General features: G+C 44.2%; 1 protein-coding gene across 26 annotated transcripts in view; it reads right to left on the reverse strand.

Moving 5' to 3' along the window:
• The window catches only part of KCNMA1 (potassium calcium-activated channel subfamily M alpha 1), a 719,202-nt gene that overhangs the window by 209,692 nt on the left and 482,459 nt on the right, over positions 1–27,051 (reverse strand). For all 26 annotated transcript variants that reach the window (XM_023645924.2, XM_023645920.2, XM_070263813.1 and 23 more), the window contains 4 exons: positions 9,515–9,625; positions 6,635–6,740; positions 4,828–4,910; positions 1,201–1,270 (listed from right to left, as the gene is read on the reverse strand). In XM_023645924.2, the coding sequence (XP_023501692.1) occupies positions 1,201–1,270; positions 4,828–4,910; positions 6,635–6,740; positions 9,515–9,625 (370 nt within the window). The remainder of the gene's footprint in view (positions 1–1,200; positions 1,271–4,827; positions 4,911–6,634; positions 6,741–9,514; positions 9,626–27,051) is intronic.

Raw genomic sequence — 27,051 nt, forward strand, 5'->3', positions numbered from 1 at the left:
AAACCAACTGGCTGGAGTGCAACATGTTCTGCAACAGAAGCACCTGCCGAGGGCTGGGCAATGGTTGGCACTGGGCAGCAGCCCCGGGTGACAGGCCAGTCACTGACAGCAGGCTCCACTCAACGACAGCCTCTGATGGGCCTCAACACAGCAAAATGGGGCAGCTCTTGCCAGCAATTAAGGAATAATGGCATGGCTCTGGTGCATTTGGCAGAACAGGCTCTTCTCTGGGTCACCTGACTGCCTATTTCGTAGGGAATATGGCCTATAAGATGGGACACACGCTCACTCATAACCGAGCAGGGAGTTATTCTGTTCATACAGGACACCTGGTTCCAGGTGCTGAGCAGCCTCCAGTTTCTGAGCCTCATTAAGGGCATAACCGGTTCCATATCAGAGAGAAAGGTGCCACTTTCCCTCCCCGAAAGCTGTCTTCCTAGGAGTTTAATGACAGTCCAAGTGAAGAAGCCTTGCCTCTGAATGAGAGACTGGACTCTGGTTTACTGAGAAGTAATCACAAGTCTATATCACACCACAGACTCCAACATTTGTTTTCTTTCCAGTCCCCCTTATAAACTGCAAAACTAGGAAAATTCCACTATGTTTAATCTCTGGATAGCCAACTATTTTCCTGAATTCAACCATGCAAATTCTGATCTTGAATTTGGGAATTCCATGTTCCATATTCTCCACCCAGCGTGCGTTCCATTCCTCCTAGCTCACCTGGTCTCAGGTAGAAAAGTCCTACCACTTGTTTGGGACACTCTCTATGCCTTGACTGCTAAATTTCTGAGGGCACAAAAAGGGACTTCTCCTTCAGTTTTATCCCTGGAGGCTGAGAAGGGTCAAGTAGAGTGTTGACCACACAGGTATTCAATAAATGCTGACTGAAGAAATGAGAGCAGCACATAAAAATGGAAGCTGTTGCAATGGGATCTAAGAATGCATTAATATTTCTAAACCTAGGGGTTCAACAGAAGCTTCCTGAATGAATGATCAGTACATGAAGGAGCTTCCTTCTAGTCACCAACTGTAATCAAGGTGTTTGGACTGAAGAACTGTCCCATGGAGGTTTTTACCCATATCCCTCTTTATCCAGGTGTTTGGATTGCATCAGTGGGTTGCAGCTGTATGGTGAGGGAGAAGAGCCTGGACTCACACATGCATCTTTGAGCCCCGGACCGGCTCTCACCATCCTACCTTGTTGTGATACTGCAGCATCTGAGTGATGATTCTTATCTTCGGATGGTAGTTCTTTATAGAGATTACTCTGAAAAAGAAAGAGCCAAAGTGAGGGAGGGTCAACTTTACAATTCGAATCTGATGAGTAGATTAATTTGATTACATCCTTTATGGAGTGAATCTGGGGCCAGCAGCCAGGGCCACCCAGAGGGGTTGCAGGCATTGGGCCAAGTTAAACCCTGTTTCCACCACTGTATCCTGTGGTAGTGTGAAAAAGAAATCACAAAATGGCCACAGACTGTGTCCTGGCCATAAAAGAAGAGAGAGGTCCTGTGGTGCCCTGGTGATGGTGTGTGAGGATGTGTGTACTGGGGCTGCGGGTTCCGGAGCAGGGGTCACGAGCTTACTGCCTATGCAGGCATCTAAATAAAGCAAGCTCAACTCCTGGGGCCAACAGAGGTTTGCAATCTTACATACCCTAGGGACCAGCCTAGAAACAATTTGCTCTGGGTCCAATTCAACAAGATAACAATTTGAGACAATAATGAGAAATCAAACAAGCAGCCTAACAAATGATTCTAATTATCAGACACACATGACCACTCTGACAAAAATGATTTCTAAGCAGGGCTCTTAGGATGGGTTCAATGCTAATAGCATCTAAACGATGACTTTAAGGCTACTTAGAGATAAGCATCAAGGCCTTGTGGGGGTTGTAACCAGGTAGAAAATTCCCTCCAAACTGCCCTCAGTCCATACTCAGGATTAACCACTGCCTGCCTCCACCAGAATCCTCATTTCTGCTCCCTGTGACAATCACTGAGCTCAATGGGGAGTGGCAGGGAGCAAAGGAACAGAAACACCTGGATTCCAGTCCCAGCTATTGTACTAAGGAACTGGGTGATCTTCAGGAAATTCCTGGCCTCTCTGTGACTGTTTCCTCATCAGGACATTGGGAGCAACAGCACCTGCTTTATTTATTTCACAGTCTTGGTATGAAGAGCAAATGAAAGACCAGATGTGAAAATACTTTGAAATCATTAAAAGCTCTCTCCATGTGTAAGTTATGGTTTTTGTCATTACCGACTCTGTCAGAGGTGACATTGTACATTTCCTTCTGTGACAAGGAAGTCTAAAGAATGGAATTCCACAGAAAGGCCCACCTCCTAAGCCTAATCAGAAATGCAAGTGCATTTATTGTGACCACCAGGAAACACTCTACGCTTCGTCCCTTTTTGTGCAAAGATGGAAAGAAGGGAGCCAGGGAGCAGCTTTGCTTGAAAAGCCACAACTTGTGAATTTAGGAAATGGATCATGCATAAGCCTTTCCCTGCACAAATTCACCCTGGGCTTCTGCACTTGAAGGATTTCATTTTATTTTAAAAAATGTGTTGTGTTGGCCTGTGCTTATAACTCAAGGACTTTGAGGCTCTGTCAGCCCTCTGAATTCAGTTCACAGCATCAGCCAGTTTTCTGCATTAGCTCATTTCAAATGGATCTTTGACATTTTAATTTCAAAAGGGGCAGACTGGTTTCATTAAACTAAGGAGAAAGGAGGATTATACAAATAAGGGAAAGACAGAGCCCATTTTTTAACCCTGAACTTTCCCTTTTCCTTTGCTGCCTGGGCCTCAGTTCTGATTCTGGTTAACGCATGGCTTAATTACATTTCTGACACCACCTTTGCTGTTATTTTTATGCCTTGGCATCATGCCAATCACCCTGATAACCTATATGTCTTCATATTAACCCTATTGCAGTCAGGGTTAAGAAAATACTGTGTTTAAGAGAAATGCCCATTTCAAAGCTATTATTCATTTCAGTTATTCACTTTTGAAAAACAAAACAGGGCTAGCCCCAAACTTCTATGTGGGATCAAAATGTTAAACTTCATCCTCTTTTGGTTTTTTATTTGCAAATTTGAAGATACTGAAGCCTAGTTCCTTAAAGGCTACATTTTTATCATTTAAAATGACACAAAAACGTGGTGAAGGATGGAAATCCTTGTTCAAGGAAAGGGCCAACTGACCCTAAGCTGAAGCTGTTGCAGTCACTTTCCAGCTGTGACTAGCGAGAGGGTGGACTAGGTGTGGAAGCATGTCCCTGCACCACCATCTCCCTGCAGCCTGGCAAGCCCAATGCTTACAAGAGTTTACACATCAACTTCCTTAAAATGAGATCACTAAGCCTATTGCCAAAGAAAAGCAAGTGGAAAGAGAAAATTGTGCCAGATGTCGCTTGCCAGACACAAGGACCAGATGCTGAGGGAAGGCCTTGCTCATCCAAAACGTGCCAGAGGAATTCCCCCACCCCGATGGGAAAGATCGTGTCACTTGAGGCCATTGATTAAAAGCAAAGAAACGGAGATGCGAGCATTATAATGATGTAAAGGCCACCTCCCAGCCCTCCACCTCAGGTAAACTCCCAGGACACAGTAAACCAAGCTGCAGAGAGAGGGGAATCTTTGCCTGGACTGAAAGGATGGCTGTTCACAATCAGGCAAGAGTTCCTGGGAATACAGTGGGAGTGAATTGTTTTCTCTTAGTTCATCTTTTCTCTAGAAGGTTCTCTTTATTATTCCCTCCCAGCTCTCTTAACTATTCTGCAATTTATGCCGAAGGAGAAATAATCCAAAAGGGCTTCAAGTATCTGGAGCAAAATATCTTAACTTTTTGGTCACGTCATAGTCACAAGATGTCTAGAATATGGGTCTATGAAAAGAACAAAAATGGCACGATTTTCTTCTGAAATGAGAAAAGAATGAGGAGTAGGAGTTGAGCGGAGAATGGCTGTAGATGGGTCAGGCATTTGCAGAAAAGGCATTGGGCAGTGTTTTCCAAAGCGTGCTCCCCCAGGAGATGTTCTGTAGAAATTGGGGGCATGGGTTGTGACCAAATAGGCTTGATAAATTCTCTGTAGAATATTATTGTAGAAATTCCTGTCAGTATTAAAAGCACTGAGAAGGCTTTCAGTGAACAAAACTATTTCGTTTTGGGAAACTATTTCATAATCGGTCAACAAACTCCTCTTTGTGGGGAATATTCATCAATGTGCTATAGACACACTTGGAAAGTTCTAATGTGGGGCTCTCAACCTTGGCTCTAGTGACATTGTGGGCCACAGAATTCTCTGCTGTGAGGGATTCTCCCATGCATTGTAGGATGTTGAGCAGCATCCGTAATCTCTACCCACTAGACATGAGTTATCCCCTAGTTATGACACTATCCCCTAGTTATGACAACCAAGAACATCTCCAGATATTTCAAAATGTCCCCAGGGAGACAAAACTGGCCACAGTTAAGATATCTCAGGCCCACTCCTCCTTAGGAAACATAGTACCTTATTTCAGGCCTGCACTCATTTAAATCTGTCTCTCCTTTTCTAGTCCTGTCTGAAGTATCTCAAACCAAGACAGATGGTAAGCCCCAGAGCTCCCACCTGCTAAGGATGAGCTTTCTGTTGACGACGGCTTGCATCCTTGCCCCGCAGCCACCATAGCCTTAATTTCCCCGAGACCTATGCTTGTGGCAAGTTGTGGGGTGGCCTATGGGGGAAAGAGGGTCCCACAGAGATGGTGCTCTGCAGAGGACACAAAAGGGCTGCAGAGTGCCAAGCCCCGAGCCTTCCCGGCCTCCCTACAGTTACCTCATGATGTTGGAGGCATCTTCCGCATCTGGGTCAGCGCAGTACTTATTGGCAAGGATTAGGCACGCATCTGCTGACTCTATCTAAGACACCAAAAGGAAAATCACAGAACAGAAACATATAAATAGCCATGCTTGGTTGTAGTTTCTCTCTGTTGACGGCTCTTAGGGAACCCAGCACTTTGCAAGGAAAGAAAAAAATAATCCTGAGAGATTACAGTTTTTGTCAAAAGTGTAGGTTGCAAGTACTTGTTATGGTATAAACATTTCATCTGGTTGCTGTTGGAGGGTCCAACATGTACCTTGGTAATTATACTTTTCATTTTGCATAGTCTCTTACATGTAAGCTTTCCAGATTTCTTTAAATAACAATTAATTAAGCCTCAGTCCCCTCCTTGCCTCCTTTCCCCACCATCTGCACCATCATCTTAATTTTTCCAGTCAGGAAATGTTAGGTGGGCTAACCCCCTCCTCTCGGGTTACCAAGTCAACTGAGTAGTTGACGATTCAGAAATTTAGACTCCAAAGTCCTTCGTCTAAACTTTTTCACATCTTCATTAACTACGGAAGAAGAGGAAATGAGAGCCCTAAATCAGATAACAGCCCAGGGCTGTTTAGTATTCAGTTAGCATTCAGATATTCAAAAGACAACAAATCTACGTGTATGAAATGATGTGTTACAGATGAGCTCAAAATACAACCTACTGACTCATCTAAACATGAGCCAAAAAAAATTTACTCCTTTGAGGGGATGATGAGTTGTGCTAATAATTGTTTGCATCTAAATTAGGTCCATGAACAATAAGTATTTTCTCCAAGTTCTATAAGAGTTCACATTAGCTACAACTTGGATCATGTCTGGATAATATTAAGATTAACTGGACTCTAGAAGCATAAGAATTCTCATGCTAGCTCAGATCTGCAATCTGTCCTACTTGGTATGTCGTACTTAACAGGCCATTCCTGCAGTTGGTGGGAGGGCATGGTTTCTTCCATGGTATGTTACAAATTGTCTCTACTTTTCTTTAATAATCCAAAGAATTTACCCAAATCCTCTTGGGCTTACTCATGTTTGCCAGTTATATCATTTACTGAATTATGTGGTGATCACAGTTAGCATTTAGAAATCAGTGGATTCACAATATTAATCTATACCCACTCACATGCAAATATTGGACATGCTTACAAAACCTGTATAAAATGAGTAAAGTAGCAGATGCCCCTTCCTGTACAAGGTGTGCTTTATAAGAAGATTCTAACTTAGCAGGTTCTGGAAAGAAAGATTAGCCCATTCTCAAGTGACATCAGATACCTGCATATTTAGTTTTGCACCTTTAGTCTTTGGCAGGGGAAAAGAAGAAATTCAAAATGTTTATGGCTTGGTAAATTTTTATTTTACACTTTATCCTTAATGTTCCTGTCTGATGCAAATAATAGATTTCAGAGCTACGATGAGTTCAATTTAAGTATTCAAGATGGGATTACTCGATTATTATGTTGTATATGAGACTACTGAGTCCATACAACTGGTCTGTTTCCTTTGGCAATGCTGATATTGAGGGAACTAGCAAAGTAAATTTCACATTATAACTAGTCCAAGTGTGGAACACTTATAGGTGGTCTAGCATGTGCCAGCAGAATGAGTTCCCGGGACCAGTGCAAGCGTGATGTCAAGGCTGGTGGTATCTGACAACTCATTAGGGGTTTGGAAGTGACTCTTGGCCATCCTGGGAGGCATGTTCCCTTACCACAGAGTCAGACTATCCTCACAGATGGAGTAAAAGCAGAAGTCACCTCTTCCTTCTTACCTTGACTCTTGCAAGATCATGTGGATTGAGGACTGAACCCTGATAAAATTCCACCTGAGTAAAATGTCGTTTGAACAGAGCTTCAAGCTCCAGGTTAGGAGAAATGCTGTAGAGAAAGAAGAAACAGGCATTAATATAACAGACTCAGGCATTTCAGCCTCCATGGCCTCCCTTCTCTTGGATTTCCACAGAGGAAGACCTTGGAAAGGCTTTCACCTTCAAAGCAGCCCCCTTTCTTGCCATAAATAAAAGGCTCACACTCAAGAGAAGTAAAACTCCAGCCCGACAGAAAACCGAAACCAGCACCAAGCTCAAATAAAGAGGCTCCCAACCTTTACAAAGTCTGAGGTCTCTGGGGAGAAATGTCTTTGACTTCATTATGAATGGAATCCCTATTTTAGAATACAGAAACTGAGGTTGTGACATCAGGATTGGCAGAAGGGCCCCCTGGCAGAGCCTCCTGCCCCAACCTCCATCAAAAGCCTCTTCTCTGCTTCTCTACCTCATGGACTTCTCATCCCCCAGGGCCTGATTCAAAAACATCACCCCAGAGCAGCCACATGTAGAGTTAATTTACTCTCAGTACTGCTCTTGAGTCACACATGTGAACTCCCACTGGAGGACAAGAAGTAAAACACTGATTGACCTATTCATTAATTTGTTAATTCTGCAGGGATGGAAAATATCTACTCTCTCTATAGGGTAAACTGCTAGGCCCAAGGAGACAATATTTAGTTAGAATCTACTAGGTGCCAAGGACTGTGTTAATCAACACTTGTCTAACATTTGTTAAGTACTTAGTAATAATAATAATTGGTAATGTTTTTGAGCATTTACTATGTGGCAGACACCATTCTAAGCACTTGACAAGTATTAACTCATTTAAACTTCAAAACAACCCTAGAGAAAGGCATGTTATCAACCCAAAGCTTTGAGAGCTTAATTAACTGGGCCATCTTCCACAATGCTGACACTGATAGATGCAGGGGACACAAAGATGAATCCTAACAATTGAAGCATCAGCAGCCAGCTTGTTGATCGAGACTAAAGCAGTAGGTAAGAGAAAAGCACCTGCCTGTGCAAATGCAACCGGTCTTCCAGGTCCATTACAAGTTAGGCCTCTTTTAGGAAGCCTGCCCTGGTAATGCAAGAATTGGTGGTCTCTCCCTAATACAGACGTCCCATGCAGTTCTGCCTCTTGATTAAGCAGACTTCAGTCTGTTAATAAATGGTCAATGTTGTGGTCTAATATCTTGAAATGTGTGACCACTACAAGGGCAGAACTCACACATTATACTTCTCTTGAACCTTCTAAACGCTCAGCAGAGGACGGGCTCCACAGCTGGTAATCAGTGGCTAAGCACTGTTGGATCTGTAGGTTCTGCTCCTATGCCTATGGCCTAGCTGGTCTTTTCAGAACTTAGAGAAGTCAGTGCTGAGAGGAAAAATGTTGGTGCTCAAACATGGTGGCCAGTTTGGTATTCTGTGAACAAATGCCAAAATGAAGGAGAAGCACAGAATGGAGCTTGTAGGGAAGTCAGCCTCAGTGGGCTCTCAGAGCAGGACTGAGTTCTGGTCAGTCAACCCCATATCGAACCAACACCAATATGTGAGCTTTTATCCCCTGGCAACTTGGGGCTAGAGCTGGCTCCATGAGTGCCTTGTCCCCATAAAAAAAGATGGTGTCACCGTCAACATGCCTGAGCCCTCCAGCACATCCCTGTGGCACACTACCTTTTACCTAAAAGGCAAAGCTTAAAAATCTCAAAACATTCAGTGGATGGAAGCTATCTCGCTTTCCTCACCTGTAAAACAAACATGATAAGAGCTACCTCCTAAGTTGACAACACAGCCTAATATATTTTATCTTTCACATAATAGCTAACATTCATTGAGCACTTACTGTGTGTCTGATTCTGCTCTGCATGTTTTATATAGATTACTTCTGTTCATGTCACAACAGCCCAAGGAGGTAGATAGAAACCGTTATGATCTCCCCACCTTATGGATGTGGAAACCGAGGCTCAGGGAAGTTAAGTAACTTGTTCAGCAAGTAATTGGTTGAGTCAGGATTCGGATAGAGGATGCTGAGTCCAGAGCATGTACTCTATTGATTAAAGGAAGACAGTGCGCATGGTGTCCAGCAGTGTCCCACACTGAAGGGCTCTAGGAACGGCAGTTGTTATTGTTATTATTACCTTATCCTCTGCTTCCTCTTGTATTTGCATCTTGCTTGGTCATTATGTCACTCCTGCAGTCATAAAGCGTCCACACCACATAGCTAATAATTCCACACCAGACCCTGTGGACACACCTGGATCGCACAGATCCAGACAGCTGAGGGGACAGTATGACGTGTTTGACCCATAATGAACTCTACTGTTATTTGCCAGAATTGCCTCCACACAGGCAGGTGCTGCTGTCATCAATGAACTAATGTGTTGCTTCCCTTTCCATTGGTTCCATATCGTCTTCTCCTATGAGGGCGGTAGAGATGGTGCTGATTCAACTCTGCCCTTTCCACAACGGTGCCCCACTCACCACCTACAGACACTCAGAGAGGCCCCTCAGGGTGCCTGGTTGGGTAGAGGGTCTCAAAACAGCAGGGGGTGGGCTGGCCCAGTGGCGCAGTGGTTAAGTGCGCACGTTTGCTTCGGCAGCCCGGGATTCACGGGTTCAGATGCCAGGTGCAGACATGGCACTGCTCATCAAGCCATGCTGTGGCAGGTGTCCCACATATAAAGTGGAGGAAGATGGGCATGGATGCTAGCTCAGGGCCAGTCTTCCTCAGCCAAAGGAGGAGGATTGGCTGCAGATATTAGCTCAGGGCTGGTCTTCCTCAAAAAAAAAAAAACAGCAGGGGCAGCAGGGGCCTCTTACTTGTGAAGAAAGACAATCTCCACGTTGACATCATCCCGGTCCTTGTGTAGAAAGTCCTTCAGGAAGTTGGAAACACTCTCCAGAGTGATGTGTCCACAAACCACAATGTGCCTGAATGGGAGAGGCCAGTTAGTGGAGGCCAACCCAGTGACGACCAGGCACCCACACCCAGCAAGACAGAGGAAGCAAGCAGCTGCAGGGAAGCAGTCATCTCCCCCCAGGCCTCAATAAAAGCCCAGCTCCCATCCCCAGAGGGCTGTGAGGCAAAGCTGCGGTGCTGGCAGGTGCTCAGAGACTCCTCGACAGAAAAGGCATATGGCTTCTCACCTGATGCTGCACAAAATCCTATTAAAAGCCCAACCGTTTGGCCAAGTGATTTTATGCATTTAACAATAAGTGACATAATGCTTGTGCTTAAATGCTGCATTATCAAGTCTCTTGAAGATTCATATCTCTCCCTTTCTGCCCACAAAGCGTCCTCCTGGGAGATTTACCGAATGAGTCTTGGTTTATGACATAGAGCTTATCAGGTAATGAGATAACAAATCTTGCTGAAACGATGATTTTGTGTGTAAGAAAGCGGACTTTTATCAGGGTGGCTAATGTGCGGCTTGACACATTATGGGCTCTGCTGGCCATAAGCAGTAAAAAGGAAATTTTGCATTTTTCTGCCATAACTCCTCCGACAATGGGGGCATGTAACACTTTACAGTAAGTGAGCATTACTCAGGGCTAAATGAAGATGGGATGCCTATGGAATGGGAGATCATGCTGCAGGCTGCGTGTCCCCAGACAGCTGATTCCTTAGGGTGCCTAGGACTTCCACAAGAGCCAAAGGAATTCACCTCAAGATGAGGAGAAGCTAAGAAGGGAGGAGGCTGAAATTGTTTGCCCTGTTCCAGGGTGGTTTGGACTTCTGTTTCTGGAGATGGTAGCTCCCCTTGAGGAAATGAGCCTTTCTTCCAGAACTGCTGAAACAACAATCTCCCCAATATCTTTGCACTCCTGGACTGATTTGACTTTGACACCGGGCTGTACTGTGGCCGCTTATGTTCGATACACGATGCTCGATTGAGAGTAAGCAATTTGGTGCAAGAGTCAGCCCCATGACCAAAAGCTGGGGACTGACCTTGGAGATGAAACCCACTGGCTTCTAGTAAAGAGACTGTAGCAAAGGGCAACCCAGGTCCCTGCACCTCTCAGGCTGAGAGTGATATAGGCTGAATCGCTGGCTGGGCAAGTGGCAAACAGGAAGCACGTAATTTCGTGGGAAAAATTTAGAATGGCCAGGCCCCTTGCACTTCATAATTGCTCTGTACACATTCCAATAAGGCAGAAACTCATTGGCTGGAGACTGCTCATAATAGGAGGCAGTGATGATCACTTACGCAATGTTCCTTTAGATGCCATTACAAGAGCCTGCCCTTTCATTGTAATTTGGTGCTTGACTAAGTATGTGAGAATAAGGCAGCAAACTCATTGGTGAAAGGATAATGATGCAGAACAAAGAGTAAATCAATAATATGCACGATGCAGTTAATAATATCACCATTATGGACTGTTATTTTTACGGCGCTGCCTTAGCAAATGGGCAAGCAGAGGCCATCATGGGGAGGGAAGAATGTCAATGAGCTACCTCAGAAGAGAGGTTTTACCATGATCACTTTGCTCTCTAGCCAGTACCAGGTAGGTTGAGCAAGATCCCTTGGTCACCCATTCAAATTTTATGCCCAAAACCCATGTGGCTAACTTCCTCCTGAAACACACAGTATGTCAGAATACACAACGTAAACTGAACACTTGGATTATATACATTTTTATCATGTCATATCTTAAAATATTTCTTGTGGTATATGTGCATTTATATGGACAAAACAGGCTGAAAATGAATTTTCATGTTCTGAATAAGATTTCTGACGCTGCATTTGCCAAGTGTGTGCAGAAAGTGACCAAGAAACAGAATCTCTGTCTTGATTTGACCTCTCCACAAATGACGGTGAGGCTGCTGGGAGCAATTCTAACATTTTCCGCACTTTCTAACACTTTCTAAGTTTCTAACACAAACTTCCATGATTTAGAACAAAGCCAGCATAAATCCAACTATGGGCCCCTCTACAGGACAGTTAAGTGGTTGGGGCTCTGCCCCTCACCTGGATGTGAAAGTAAGCCAGATTTGGTTCGTACTTTGCCACCAAGGGTGTGTGTGATCTTGGGCAAGCGACTTATGCCCATTCAGTAGATGAAGGAGCTGAGAGGTTAATACCACCCAGCCAGCCTCCTGCACCAGGCATTGCAAAACTCAAAGTTCTGTACCAGCATAAGCCTGGTTATTATTCAAAACTGGACTCAAATCAATGATAAGTCCAGGGAAATGCCTGAACATCCATCCTTTCTATCCTCTATGAAAAGAAGTGAATGAACATCTGCCAGCATTCCCTCTTCCTCTTCTGAGATCATTCATCTCTAGGACAGAGGTGTGAGAAGTGAAAGGGATGGAGATGAGCTCACCCTCCCACCCTTGAATCAAAGGCTCGGCCAGCTGATTTATTCAGCCTTAGAAAGAGTCAGGGTTCTCTTAGTTGAAAATGTGCTGGGTCCATATAAAATATATTCCACTGCAATCAATATTATCCCTTAAGCCTTTAATTAGCTTTCACTTCTCTTAAGAAGTAGACAAATGCTGGCAGGAGAGAGAAGAAAAAAAGGATTGACCTTTCTCATTTGGTGCTAGCTGTCCAATACCATTCTAGACAATTGAAAATATATATCTTTTAGCTACAGCATGATTTCTGGGGTGGAGAACAGTCTTTATCAAAAAGGGAGGAAAAAAATCTTCCTTCAACATAATCGGTATTTTTGCTCAGAAAAAGCGAGATTGATTGAAAGCAGATTGCCTTCTTGCCCCAGGAGAGTTATTAGGTACATTATCACGGCACCCTTGGAGAACCCATATTGTTCCAATCTGTCCTATATCTGATTTGAAGATTTATGGCTTCCTCCTTTTGTGCCAATAATCATTTCCGTCCATTTTGTTTTCCATACAGTGAAAGTTATCAAGGAGCCCACATATTGAAAATGTTTGAATGCAGTTAGAGTTGATGGATGAGGAGAAGTCAGCTCTCTAACTCAGCATCTGCATTAGAAGATCCGCTCCTACCAGCCTGTGTCTGTGTCTAGGCATGCTGAGGGCCTACAGGGGCCTGAGGGATGGATGGTGAAAGGGGAAAATTTATTTTCCAGAAATATCCTCAGGACACTTGAACTTTCCAGGGGCAGAAGTTTTGGGAAGGATACTATTTCAGGGAGAAGAGAAATAGAATTTCTTGTACCTCCAATGACTGAAAATATTCTAAGACTGAGAGCAGGGTATGCCCGCCTTGGAAACAGTCATGGTTGTTTGTGGTGCATGATTTGAAGAATGCCAAAAAGATCCTCATCCAGAATTATCTCTGTCGGGTTCCATGACACCTACAAATCTACTGTGTAAGATTCATACTTTGATAGCCCTGTGTTAGCGCAGGTCAGACACTAAATAACTAAATAGTCTTGGGCTACGTACCAATTCTGCATCTTACAACTATAAAGTTAGAGTCTCTGAGGGGCTGGAGCTAGTAGCTGATTCATGAAGTTATCTTGAGGATTTATTTAAATAGATAATACACATGAAGGGCATGGTGAAGGGTCTGGCTCATTGTAAGTATTATTAAATGGCAGGATTCATGAGATATCTGTAAATCAGTGTGTAACAGACATAAAGTGCTCTGTGACCTTTAGAGTCTCACCTAATCCTCAAACAACCTTGTGTTCCTGCTATCTGCATCTTTTCAGATAACTTCTCTGAACTTCAATTTTCTTAAGTCACATGTTTGGCATCTCACAACAAGTAAAAGCCACTTGCCCAGGATGAGATCCAGGTTGCTGACTCTAATTCTCACTAAGACAAAGGTGATATAGAGAGAGCAAAGGCTTGAGTATTTCAGCTTCTGCTCTTTCATGACAGGCTAGGCTGGGTCAACAAGAGATTCTCTCGGACACGTGGTGGAGGGGCTGTTGAAGGGGTCCTCAGTGGGCCAGGAGAGAGGCTTAGCCTGCGGACTGAGGTGGACAGAGATGCACCTCACTTAAAGCATCACAGCACTGCGGCATCACTAGATTCTGACTACACCTAGTCAGCTGGACCAGTGGATTCAAGACAGCAAAGGCTGAGTGACAGTGGAAACTCTACACCAAGTTTTTAACTTAAGCCACACAATTTGGCAAGCCAAGGGGCTACAACATGATGCAAATGTCCATTTTAGATATTATATGCCATGTCCAGCTTAGGACTTCCTCATCAGCCCAAGGATCCAGAAGATAACAGAAAGCTAAATGATCCATTTACGGTGGAGAATAATTAGGAAAGCTATGCCATGAAGGTAGCTAAAATTGTTTCCATCTGTGGCTCTGAATTCGAATTTTTTAGATTACTAGCAATCTTAATGACTGATTTCTAGAGGGCCTGGCAACCTGGTTTGTGAAGATGGCCAACAAACCTAAATCAATAACTATTTCTGTTCTGACAGATCAAAGTTTGATTAAAGTTTGATTAAAATCAAAGTTTGATTAAAGTTTGTCTAGTTCTGTGAACAAGTCTTTCTTGGGATAAAATAATATTAACGGCTTGCATTAAAAGATCCATCTCAGGGGCCGGCCCAGTGGCGCAGTGGTCAAGTTTGCATGTTCTGCTTCTCAGTGGCCCAGAGTTCGCCACTTTGGATCCCGGGTGCTGCCATGGCACCGCTTGGCACGCCATGCTGTGGTAGGCATCCCACATATAAAAGTAGAGGAAGATGGGCATGGATGTTAGCTCAGGGCCAGTCTTCCTCAGTGAAAAGAGGAGGACTGGCAGTAGTTAGCTCAGGGCTAAACTTCCTTAAAAAAAAGAAAAATCCATCTCAAACCCACAAGGAAGCATCTTAAATGTCAAAATTGTAGCAGATGGCATTTTACGGGAACAAGTAACTCTTCCAGTGTAAGCAAGCATGTCCGTTTTGGGGTAAGGGCTCCATAAACACAAGCTAGATTGAAGTAGGGATGGGTAACACTGGGTCATGGAACAAGCATAGCATCAAGTGGCTGAGTGTGACTTAATCAGAGTAAGAATAATGCTTAACGCTTATGAACTCTATCAGGGCTCACCAGAAAAGTGTCAATTGCTTATTTCACGGGTGCATCTTCACTGTATAATGGTGTACCTCTCCCATTAGTAAGCCTCTCCACCTCCAGAATGAAATCCTGGCCATCCTGCTCAATCACTCTGCTCCCTTCTTGGATATGGACCAGGAAAGCTGGAAGGCCCCACTTGAGTTGGAACCTCAGTTTTAGAGCTCAATTCCACTGATGCCTTTCAGAATGGAAAACTTAGGAGAACTGACTTATGGCAGGAAGCATAAGAGGAGGATAGAGAGGAGGCCACCAGATAAAGCTTTTCAAGACTCCAGGGAATGAGGCATCCAGAGATCCACTGAGGTTGAGTTTAGCTCAATGAAAAATAAAATCTACACACTTTTAAAAATACTCAGGTAGTGTTTCTTAGCGCCAGTAGCCCTTTAAAAAGGGAGCCGTGATAGTGATGTGCTCCCTTCCGTGTTCTCATGTTTATCAGAATGACCCTTGGGGAATGGTTAGTCTAGTGCCTGCATTATTTTGATGTGGAAACTGAGGTCCAGAGACTCAGTGCAAGGTGAATGCCAGAGCAAGGGCAGACCTACCCCCACAGTGTAATGCCTTCTAAATAGAGGAAGCAGCTGGTATGGCTGAAAGGAGCCCGGGCTGGGAATCAGGAGACTTGGATGCCAGTCCCGTGTGACCTGGAGCTGGTCACTATAAAACAAAGAGGCCTAGACTGAATGGGCTGCACCCACAGACACTGATGAATCTTCCCACACGGTTCCAGTTCTCTGCTCCCACCGTACTTCGCGCCATCATCCTATCTTGTCTAGATGGCTGCAATAGCTTCCTAATTCAGTTGCCTGTTTACTCTCCTCACAACTCCCAACCCCTCCAAAAGCTAAAGAGTGAAGACTGAGCAAATGCAACTGCATCAGATCCCACAAGGACAGGGGGGTCTTAGCTCTCTCTTTAGCAGAGCCTCACTCTAGGAAGACAATATAAAATGCACAGCTCCGGGCTGTTTATTTTTAAAGATACTATATCCATTTTTACTGGAACAAATATAAATAACTTTAAAAACCCATAGCTATCCTGTCACAATAAATCATACAGAGTAAATTGGAAATCCTATACAGCTTTCCCTGAATACATCGTGCTCACTTTGTCAAAGAGGTAGAGGAAATGTGGCATATATTGATCTAGATGTCTCTGTAAAACTATAATATTTATATCAGATACACAGGCTAGAATCTCTTCTGTCTTTCTGCTAAGCCTTCTCATCATGCATTCCTCGTCCCACCTCCTCCCCAATGCCTCCAACCATTGGTAGCCACTGACTAGATGGGAATGAATTTTAAGAAGGACTTGTAAAGGGAATTCAGCAGCATTTTATCATATAGAAAGCAGTGGGGGGAGACAAGAGACCCCACCATCCAAATCACACAGTGGTCAGGACTCAAAGTATCGTCCAAAGGGAGAAGGCTAATCCAACTCCTGCCTTCCCACCTTCCCCTGTACTGAGAGCATGTCCCAAAGGCTTCCATGCCAGGGAGATCATCAGGCAAAAAAAATGTAAATCCAGGCTGTCTGGGCCCCATCCTTCCCCCTGCATCCCAAGGCCTAGCTCAGGACGCCGAGACTTGCTGGGCTTATAAGAACTATCTGTTGACCACTGAACTGGTTGGCGAAGTGTGCTTGCCTTGGACACCCTATGCTATCGTAAGCGGAGAAGAAATCTAACAGTTAACAGCAAGCCTGTCTGATCATTGGCTGATTCTGCCTCATCAGATCTATTACCATATTTAAAGTTTCTGGGAGAACAGTACATGTGAGGGTCACAAAAACCAAAACAAAACAATTGCAAGCACATATGATGCCCCCAGTCTCAAACCCTGCCTTTAACTATTTCCTAAGAAAACACAAAAACAAGCAAACAAAAAAAAATCCAAGGAGGTTGGAGATAAGATAATTTCCTACTCAGGGCAACATCTAGTGCTTTGCTATCACAAAGCAAGGAAATGCTTTCTCCCTCCCAGTGAGGAAGAAAATAAAGTAACCATCTTACCCAGCTGTCAATAGAGCTCTTCTGAGGGAGACAGGCTATTTTGCTCTTTCCCTAAATGGGGGCAGAAGGCTGAGCAAATCCCAACAGGGCAGCAAAAGCACCTCTGTAAGACAGAGCCCAAGCTCAGAGGACAGACTAATGGCCCCCCCGTAGAGAATACTGAGATGTCCTGACCAGATCAGAACTTTCTGCATGAAGGGGGTGCATCTTATCATATGCTAACGGTCAGGATATCCCCACCTTAGAGGGGTGTGAGTCTGCACCTCCACCATCCCAAATCACAATTACACCTCCATAATTACACCATGCCCATGAGGAATGAGCACACATTTTTTATAGCTTGTTGCCTAAAGGGATTCTCAGTCTAAGACTTAAAACTAAATTCTGAGAACCTCAGTGTAGGAGACATTGGTTGTTTCTGCCTGTCTAGCACGCACCCTCCCTTCTGTCAATAGCACCTCATTTTTAATTTGGGGAACCACCCCTCCCTAATCACATACAGTCTTGGGACCTTTAATGAAGGTTCCCTGTCCAAGCTAAGCCAATCAGTGCTTCTCAGCCTCAAATGGAGAGACACTAGTTCAGGTTGGGAGCTGATTCATCCTGATGGCAAAACCCTGTAATGACTGCCCCTGAGTTTCTCTTGCTGGATCCAGAGCTGCTTCTCTGGCTCACCCCTATCCTTTCTGGAATCTTGCTTTTCAGCTTTCTTCTGAATTCCATAAGGTACTCTAACCTTCAAAAACAAAAAAAATTCCTTTTCTGCTTAAGTCAGCACGACTCAGTTTCTGTTGCCTGTAATCAAAGAACTCTAACTGGTTGATTTGTTTACCTTAACTTTAGTTTCTCATTTAAGTCTCACAATAACCCAGTATGCAGATATTATCACCAGCATTTTGGTTTCTTTCTCTCTCTTCTTTCTTTCCTTCCTTCCTGGAAGAGGAATTATATAGCCTTCTTAAGTAAGCAATTCCATAATTGCCCAACTCTCACAAATTGCACTGGTTCTTCCTTGTGTCTCTCCCCAACACCTTCGTTCCTCTGCATTTTATTCATCTCATTACTGCAAGCTTGGTGACTTTTGGCCATTTTTAAGTAAGCCACTCTTTCCTTGACCTGACTCTTCCAATCCTAGATGGTTCTTTCCTCTTACAGATTAATTAGGGCACCACCGAACAGCACTTTCCTCTATTCAGATCAAAGCAGAGTTGCCTATCTCCACATGGTAATTCTGCTTCTGAACAGGAGGGACCAAGAGAAGAGAAGATTAAGGCAAAGGTCAGCCACTCCCTTTGGGGATGAAAGTGGAATAGAGGGAGAATGAGTCCCAAGCAAAGAAATGGTTCTTAATTTTGCCCTGGAGAGGGGAGGTGTGTAGCTTTGACTTGCAAATTGAGCCCCACCTTCCTGCCTAAGACTTCTGGTAACTCATGCATCCTAGCCCTAGAGTACATGATGTTGGTATTGACCCTCCCATAATGACAATCAAATTGACACATCCTGGCCTTGTTCCCCAGCGAGACCCAAGGGTGTTGCCCCAGCTAGCATATGCTGCTAGCCACCACTCTGAGTAAACCCAACACATTTGCAAAGGCCTCATCAGGCCTCCAGGACCCGTTACGCACACAAGACCTGGAAGGAGTTCACAGGTTCCAGGGCATCACATGCCACAGAGGGACAGGTGTACAGTATAGAAAGGAGCAGAACTCAGGATAGCATCAGCAGCTCCCCACCCTCCAACTATCTCTGCACCTCTCTTTTACTGGGTCCATCACGAGATCCATTGGTTTTCAGGTGTGCAAGTCACCCTGCTGTTACCTCTCCCCTAAACTACTCCAGTGGGTACATTTAACAACGTGAACTATCAAATGCTTTTAGGAGCATTCCTTCTGAAATGCTTACAGCCTCCATGATTGTTTCATACCTTAAATGATTTTATTGAATGAAATTCCTGACAAAAGAGCATTTCACTGGGACAATGCTCCTATGTAATCAAGCTTCTGTTTAGCTGCCACTGGCTTCTTGCATGATTCTGATTGGTCAAAGTCTTGGATAAGCTCCAGGAGAGCAAGAAACACATTTCTTGGTCATTCCTTTAACCACAGCACCCGGTACAGTGCCTGGAACATGGCAGGGGCTCAAATAACTGTTGGTTGAGCAAATATGTTGGGACGGGAGCTTTCCCAAAGCTGTTCTATATACTAGCTGACATTTGCCTTTGGGGTCTGTGGCTAAAGGTCACTCTCACAGAGATGAGCACGCATCTATCTCTGAACTGCCTCCATGTCCTCTTTTTGAGAAGGTATACGGAGGAGAGATAAGATTGCTTTTACTGACAATTGGTACCCACACTTGGAGCAGTCACTGTGGTTCTGGGAGTTAGAGCAGACCATTATTATGCGACACCAGTACTAACTGTGGAGGCTCCAACTCTGAGAGCCAGAGAATCAGGGTTCCATGAGTCTCACGTTGCATCAGCCTCTACAGTTATTTTAGTAAAAAGAGACACTGGACTTGGCCACTTAGAAAGTTTCCTGGTGTATTTTCAATGTGCTATGGCAGCATCAGTGGTATGAACCTTAAATCTGCTAGGAACCACTTTGCACAGCTATGGAAAGACTTCTATCAGAACAAATGACATAGCAGGAAGAGAGAACACAGTGCAACTTAGTCTCGGATGGTTGGGTTTCTTCTATATTCAGAATCTACCCAGCAAGGATTCACCCAATCAAATGTGAAGTTGAGCAGAAAGAATCTTCAGGGGTTATAAATAGAAAAGTCATACTCAGAGGTATTTTAATGGAAGAAAGAATATTTGAAGGCAAAAGTCTAGGCTTGAATATGACTTTTTGTTTTTTTAGGTACACAGTTCATCTCCCACCTACATTTCTATTCTTGTTTTCAGAACAATAGCTGGAACATTTTGATAAGTGTGTGGAAAGGAAGAGAGACAGCAGTAAAGTGCTGAGGGGTGGGGAACAAGTCTTCATTCCATTAGGATTATCAGGAAATTGATTTAGTATGCATCCAAGTCTCTTTAAATAGAGCTTCAAGTTTGAAAGGGACTGAAGACGTGGCTTGCAAGAATCCAAAGCAGAGGCAGAGAAAGAAGTGCCCACATCCACATCCACCAAGACCTCTCTCACCGGAAAGGAATACCTGGCATACTACATTATACAATACGGCATCTAATGACACTTGCTTTTGGTATCTGCCCCTCAGTACTGAATTTCAGAAGTAGTCAAGGGGTCATTTTTCCAAAGTATTAGGGCAATCTTATTTTTTTTCTTCCTCAAAAATTTAATGCTAATCAAAGCAGAATGCCTAATCCATCCAAGATGGCCTGTCAACTTGAATTATCTGTTTGTCTTCCTATTTACTGTATCTGTCTGTCTACAGTTCTTCATATCTTTGTGAAGATCAGTTATTGGGGCCTGTGTTTCCGTCTGACTAGAATGGCTACCAGATGATCCTTCCTGGTGATATGTTGATGATTTGCTAATTTGTGGCTTTTAAAATCTAGGAATCTGAAGACGTTGCTGGGGAGTTCAGGCTGGGGGTCACGTGGGCAACGCAACAAAAGGGCTGAATGGCTTACTTGTCAAGGGATCAAAGTTTGTATAAAATGCGGAGCTTCAGTCACATTTCAACCAGAGTGATGTCTGTGACACAGAAATTTTAAGTGCCTTCTTATAGGGAACATCCCTCACAGGGGCAGTCCCTCCTTGCAGGTTGTGATGAAGGGAGAGTGAGTGTCGCCCAAGCCACATATAGACGAGAAAGGAAAGGATGCCCAAGACAATCAGCCCAAGACAACCCCAGGTAAATTAACACCGCATCCTATTTCCAAGCCCTGGGGTCAGGCCTCCTCAAAAATAATAGAGATGGAAATATTGTTTAGGAAGACTGTCACCTCTGGGAGCCAACACGGGAGATTTAAATAAGCTCTGAGTTTGAACTCCCCAACCACTCTGGTGGCCAAATAATATAACGTGAAGTTCAAGAGAGATGTGGAGTATGTGGAGACTTTTACAAGTGTGTAGAAACACATCTATCCCCAGTGCTGGCATGTAGCAAGCACTCAATAAACACACGTGAAACAGACGAAGATGAAGGCATGACTCATGTTAGTTCTCTTGTAGGTGGGGGTGGACTATGGGGGGAAGATTAAATGAGTCTTTGCAAAGAAATAATCCATATTCTGGCATCTCAAATCATTTAAAACTCTAATTCTCTGAAGGAAAAAAAAAAAAAAGACCTACAAGCATGGTGGGCAAAACCTGAGTGTGGCAGAGAAAATGGAGTGGAATTTCATGCTATACGAGACAGCCAGGCAGAAGGGACTAGAAAGTGGTCTCAGAAAGGAATCCTATTTTTAATAAGAGGAAAGACACAGAGTAAAATAAGGACCCAATAAGAAGGAGCCAGGAAAGGTATGCAGGATGCCCTCTCCTGCTAGGTCATGGGGAGCACTGTTCAGGCAAACTAGAGCCGGAGAGAGAAATCAGGTTTTAAGACTTAGTCTCATGGAGGCAGAACTAAAGACTGATGATTGCGACAGGGGTTCAGGTAATCAGAATTTTAAAACCTAGAGTGTTAGCTCCCCTCAGCATATGAGGTGACAAAAGCTGGGTTAAGAAGTCATTGAACAGGCTGTAACTTCCGTTCCTCTGAGGTGTCACCTGTCAGCACCACTTTATCAAGGGTAAATAATCCCTGTTTTGCTCCATAACAGAAACTTAGTTTTTTTGCTTTCATTTTTGCTGCACGTATTAAAATTTGTATTTCGTATTTCCTTAGTTATATCCTTGCTCATTGCCTGTAACCTCCTGGAGACTGTATCTCCATGAGGACAGGTTCCATGGGTAGCTTGCTCACTACCAAATCCCTGGCACCAACACGACCCAGCACTGTGCCTGGCACAGAGGTACTCAGTGAATGCCCAAGGACTGAATGAATGAACCAACAGAGATGAGAAGAGGAATGGATAGTGAGGCAGGTAACTAACTGTGCCTAGAAACTCTTAGTTCTTGAAATTTTGTTCTAGATTACTGACTACTCTTTAAAATATGAGCATTCACATAAAAGAACAAATTAAAACACTCTATTTTCATTTTTAAGTGGAAAAACAAGATAAATTCTGCCCTCCTCTGTGGCTTTAAGGCTCCTTCTTACAACTCTGAGGATACGTCTGGGGTTGAAGGCAGACTCCCCAACTCCCTCCAGGAGGATGCAGCCCCATGAGGGCTAACAGTCCAACTCAAAGCTGGGAAATAAACCCAGAGAGTGCACCCTGCAGAGGATTTCCCAGGAGAGCTCAGCTACTCTGATTCTCACCAACAATTAAGAAGTCACCCTTGGAGCAGTCCTCTGAGCTGTGCTGCAGACCAGCCAAGGAATGGAAGGGACAGTACGACAGGTCTGCCAGGGCACAGGACGCTCCTCCTAAGGTGGGATGCAGTGAGGCTCTGCCCAGGAACAAGAGTCCACCTCTGGCAGATCATGGCCCCAGAAGGGATGGAGCCGGGAAAGGGTTGAAAGTGTTAAAACCCACAAATAAGGCACACATCTCATTTGGGGCGATGGTGTGTCTGCCCATCCCTGAGAGCCCTTCATTGCTACAAGTGTTCAGGAGGTAAATACATTTTTAGTCTAACCAAATGAGATAAATCATGGAAAAAAGGGTTTAGTCTCCTCCCCACCTTTCTGTCCTTGACCCCAGGGCCAAGATCCTTACAGGTAACAGGTGAGCAGAAGGAGGAGACACTGATACTCATGCCTTTCTCTTCTTCCCCATCATGGGCACGGTGAAGGAAAACATACGATAGGATGGAGTTTAGGGCGGAAAGGGGTCTCAAGAGATGATCTAGAGTGGCCACATGGCCCAATGGAGCAGACTGCCCCTGGGTTCAAATCCAAAATCTACCCTTTACTAGCTGTGTGATGTCAGACAATTCACTTAACCTCTCTGTTCCTCAGTTTCCTCACCCATTCCAAATGAAGATGATGATAATACCTCCCTCACAAGGTTCCTGTGAGAATTAAGAAATACGCAAGTGTTTGTAGGTATTATTACCATCATAGGCCTTTGGGCTGTATTGATCCACGTTCTCATTGCCAGAAGTGTGTGGCACTCTTCTGTCTATATAAAGAAGACTTCTAAAAGAAGCCATAGCACTTAAATTTCACAGATGAGTTGAAGCTAAAGCTAGGTTAGTCTGTGACAACTATTCCCCCAACCAGAAGTGGGGCCCAGTTGCCTCATCCAGCCAGGACCCTTCCTCCAGTTAATCACACTCACTCTCCTGTCCTTTTTTGCCTACTCGTTGTCGTCTGTTATTCATTCTTCTCTTTGTGTCCTCTCAGCATTTGGCTACCAAGAATCAGTACAATCATCCATACCCATCCCATTCTCCTGTCCCAAACATCTGGCCTAGGACTGCCTCAGTTTCAGGCCCCAGAAGCCCATCATGGGAAGTACAAGGTCTGGAGGGCTCCCCGGCCCAACCGCCTCTAACAAGGAGGTTACAGCAGATGGATTCCTCTCTGTGGTCGACTATTTCCCATGGCCCTTAGCCATGTGACCTCGGACCATGATCTTGTCAGTTCTCATAAACTAACCAGGAGTGGGCTGAGTCACACGCAGAGAGGAAACCTCTGGGGGAAACAGCGGGAGCTGTGGGAGGAAGGAGAGCAGGCTGGGATCCCAAAGGCCATGGGAGCCTCAACCCACCTCTGAGCTGCTTTGACCTTACATGAAGGGAAGGAGGAGGAGGCAGTGGACTCCGGAGGCAGGCTGGGCTCTACGAGGGCTACTCTTTTGAATAAGATTTGGGGACTCCACCCAAGAGACTAATTGTCCCCAAGACCTCCCACTCAGAGATACCGCCTGTGTTGGCCACTCATTGAACCCTTGGTTGTTAACACCCAAGTCTCTATTTTTAGGAGCCTGATATCATCATAATGAGATAAACCAGCTGACACTCACACACATGCACATGTCCCCACACCCAATGCTAGCTCTCGACATCCTGCGGGAGGTCAGGTGAGGAATACTGGTGAGAGCATTGAAGTAAGCCACTATAGGCTCTTGGTACCAGGTTGATGGTAAAGATATTCTGCGGATGCTTCTGAAGTGTTTACATTATGCCAAACGCAGATTAAACTGAAAATGAGGTGCCAATGAAATCTTCATATTCCCCAATATCCTGAAATTGGGTGTTGCATAAACAAAACTCTGAGTTTCTCTGTCTAATTTTTCTTTACTTTAAACACTCTTTGAATTTCAAAGTTGTGTGTCTCCGTAGCTTTGGTCAAGAGTTACCTTGAGTTCTCTGACAAGTTAATGCATTGTTAGAGAGGTGATTACTGAGTAAAATACACACATGTAAACAAATCCTTTAACTATGTATATGTTGTAATTACTTTCTGGACATTCATTCTACTAAATCTTAGGGAGAAGCATATATGTACATGTGTCCAAGAGTACAGCACACACATTTATGCATACACAAAAACATGGGCACAGCATTCTATTTTAAGAGTCTGAAGTCTATCTTTCAACAAAGTTTAGCTGCTTTCCTTTTGCAAATGCATTTAATTTTATCTGGAAACTTTTTGACGTTAGAAATAGAACAACTGTAGTTTCTCATTATGTTTGCTGCCAGAATCCATGCTTGGTTGCTCAACTAAAGACCTTATATTGCTAATTACTACCACATGCCCATATCCCAAGCGAAAGAAAACTTATTGATTCTGACAGCCCATTCTCTCAACACTGAATTCCAAATGAAAACTCAAATTTTGGCCAAACATAACATTTCATCAATCTTGTTCTACTAACTGGAAAAACAACATCAAACAAAGGGAGCTAATGGCCCTTTATTACCGTTCCTTTCCCAAGCTTATATTTTCTGATGAAAGATCTAAGTGACCAAAAGGCTTCTTTAAACTACTTAGTAATTAGCTTTGAACCAGGAAACAATGCCTAAAGTGAACAGTCCCAGTGTTGATGACAGAACCGACTCGCTGTCCACAGGGTTGAGGGACACTGGAGACCCAAAGAGAAGATTAAAAGCAAAGTGTGCATTTTCATAAAGAGAGAAGAAAAAAAGAGAGAGAAAAAACCAGGCTAAAAGCGGTGATAAAAGATTACAGAGATGGACCCAGAACAAAAGTTGAGGGAAGTCTATGATCTGAAGTCAGCAGCACGTGGCACTTTGAGTGGAAGCGTCAAGGCAAAAAGATGACTGAATCAGACCAGGGGCCATGAGCAAGCACTAGTCAGAGGGCCTTCTCTGGATCACGCGTCAACAAGAGCTTCCAGCCACCAGGCCCACCCACATTTGACTAGAGAAAGTATTTTGGGGGAAAAAATTTTACTTGGAATGAGAGTCAAAAAATATTTTCAATATAGACTCCCGGGAAACTGATTTTATTGACTTCTTCAGGGCCAGTGATAAGAAAATGCTGGCTAAGACAGTGGGTAGGAAGGCCATAAAGAGCCCAGCCCTCAGAATGCCTTCTGCTTTATGGCAACCTGTCCACACCTTAAAGGCAAAATGAACAGAGAAGCTGTTTTCCTCTTGGCATGGAACAAATGACCAATGGGAATCTCTGGACCTATTTGGCCTTTTGGATCCAACCAATGGCCCAGAACTCAGAACAGCTTGGTTCTAATCTCATGCAGGGCTGTTAAGATAATAGGAAGAGGAGGGCTCCATTAGAGGGAAGGTGGAGGAACGTGCTGCCTCCATGGGAAAGATGCCAACTGGCCTCCTCTCACCCACTGTCCTCTGTTCCTTTGAAAGGAAACTGCTGTCCTGTGGGTAGTTCAAGAAAACGAGGGTTTTTTCCACCTCCTCATTTTCTGAACGGAGGACTGGACACCTGAGCTCAGGATGCACTGGAATTACCGACAGGAGGGGAGGTTCGCTCCATCTAACATGACTGTCAGGCAAAGGAGGAACGGTGATGGAGAGAAATGTGATGCTACTGGTCTTATTCTCTCTTAAAAAATACAATAGACTATCCAAGAGTTCATTTGAAAATGAATGGGGGAAAAAAAATAACTAGTTCCCTGTATGGAGCGTCCATGACTGGGAAGGGGCATGAGTGATAAAAATATTCTACATCGTGATCTGGTGGTAGTTACTGGGTGCGTACATAGGTATATATTCCTCAAGCTGCACATTAAAGATGTATATATCTTACTCTATGGCAGTTAAAACAAAAATTCAAAGTCAAAAACCAAAAACCTCAAAAACAAAAACAAAGCTGAGTGCACAAGAAGAAACTTTGAAAAAAAGGTCAAGCATGGTTGCTGCCAGCCCTGCCTCCCTCCAGCACTCTCCTCGCAAGATGGCGCTCTAGCAGAGAGGGCAGAGCGGTAAGATCCTGCCGTTTACTTAGGAGTAAAACTTCTGGTTGATAATGGACCCACATATTGATATTAACAGTGATAAAGCGATCTGAGCACAAATTAAATAGTCCCCAAGAAGAAAGCATTCATGTATGGGGAGCCAAATAAAGACTCATCAAGAAGAATGTGTAGTGCCCTGACATCCCATAAATGTGCTATTTCTTGCCCAGAAGGGATTTCAACTAACTAATAGTCTCTGTGAGGACAAGCTGAGTGTCTCCTGGCTAAAGAGAACTGGTTTCCTGTGGCCACAATGCCTTACAGTTGGCAAGATGACCTTGATCTCGCCTTCCCCAGGACTTCCCTGCTGGAGTATGAGCCCATGTTGGTGCTGCACAAAAACCCCAAAGGATGTCATTACATTAGTCTGAGGGACCAGAACGTAACATTCGTAACAACAGCCACTTGGTGTGAAGAATGAATCAGCTTGGTTTAGGGATCAGAACAGAAAATATGGGCCCAGCGACATACGGACCCCTTCAAGGATAAATCCATTATGTCTCTTGGAAAGATGGGTGGGGAAGAAAGCTGTGAATGGGAACAGGCCTAAGGAGTTGACCATGTGTGACAACTTCCTAGGTAACTTCTGACCTCACACCCCATGCAGAATGTGGCCCTTCCCTCACAGAAGCAGCGAGTGGGGCGGGAGAAGGGCAGGATTCAGGTATCATCGCCAGAGGGACTCTTGAAAGTCACTCAACCACATCTTGTCTGATGCAACTGACTTACTTTCTGCCTCCATGTTTGTTAAAAGTCCCGCCGAATTTATTCCGATTCAGGATGAGAGCAGCAATTTCGGGCACGTAGCGGGCAAACATTGCCTACATGCATGAAACAAAGAAACAAGAGCCAAAAAAAAAATGGCATGCAGAGAGGATTCTACCACAGGGGAGGCAGCAA

The sequence above is a fragment of the Equus caballus genome, chromosome 1 (assembly GCF_041296265.1).
Source record: "Equus caballus isolate H_3958 breed thoroughbred chromosome 1, TB-T2T, whole genome shotgun sequence".
NCBI lineage: Eukaryota > Metazoa > Chordata > Mammalia > Perissodactyla > Equidae > Equus > Equus caballus.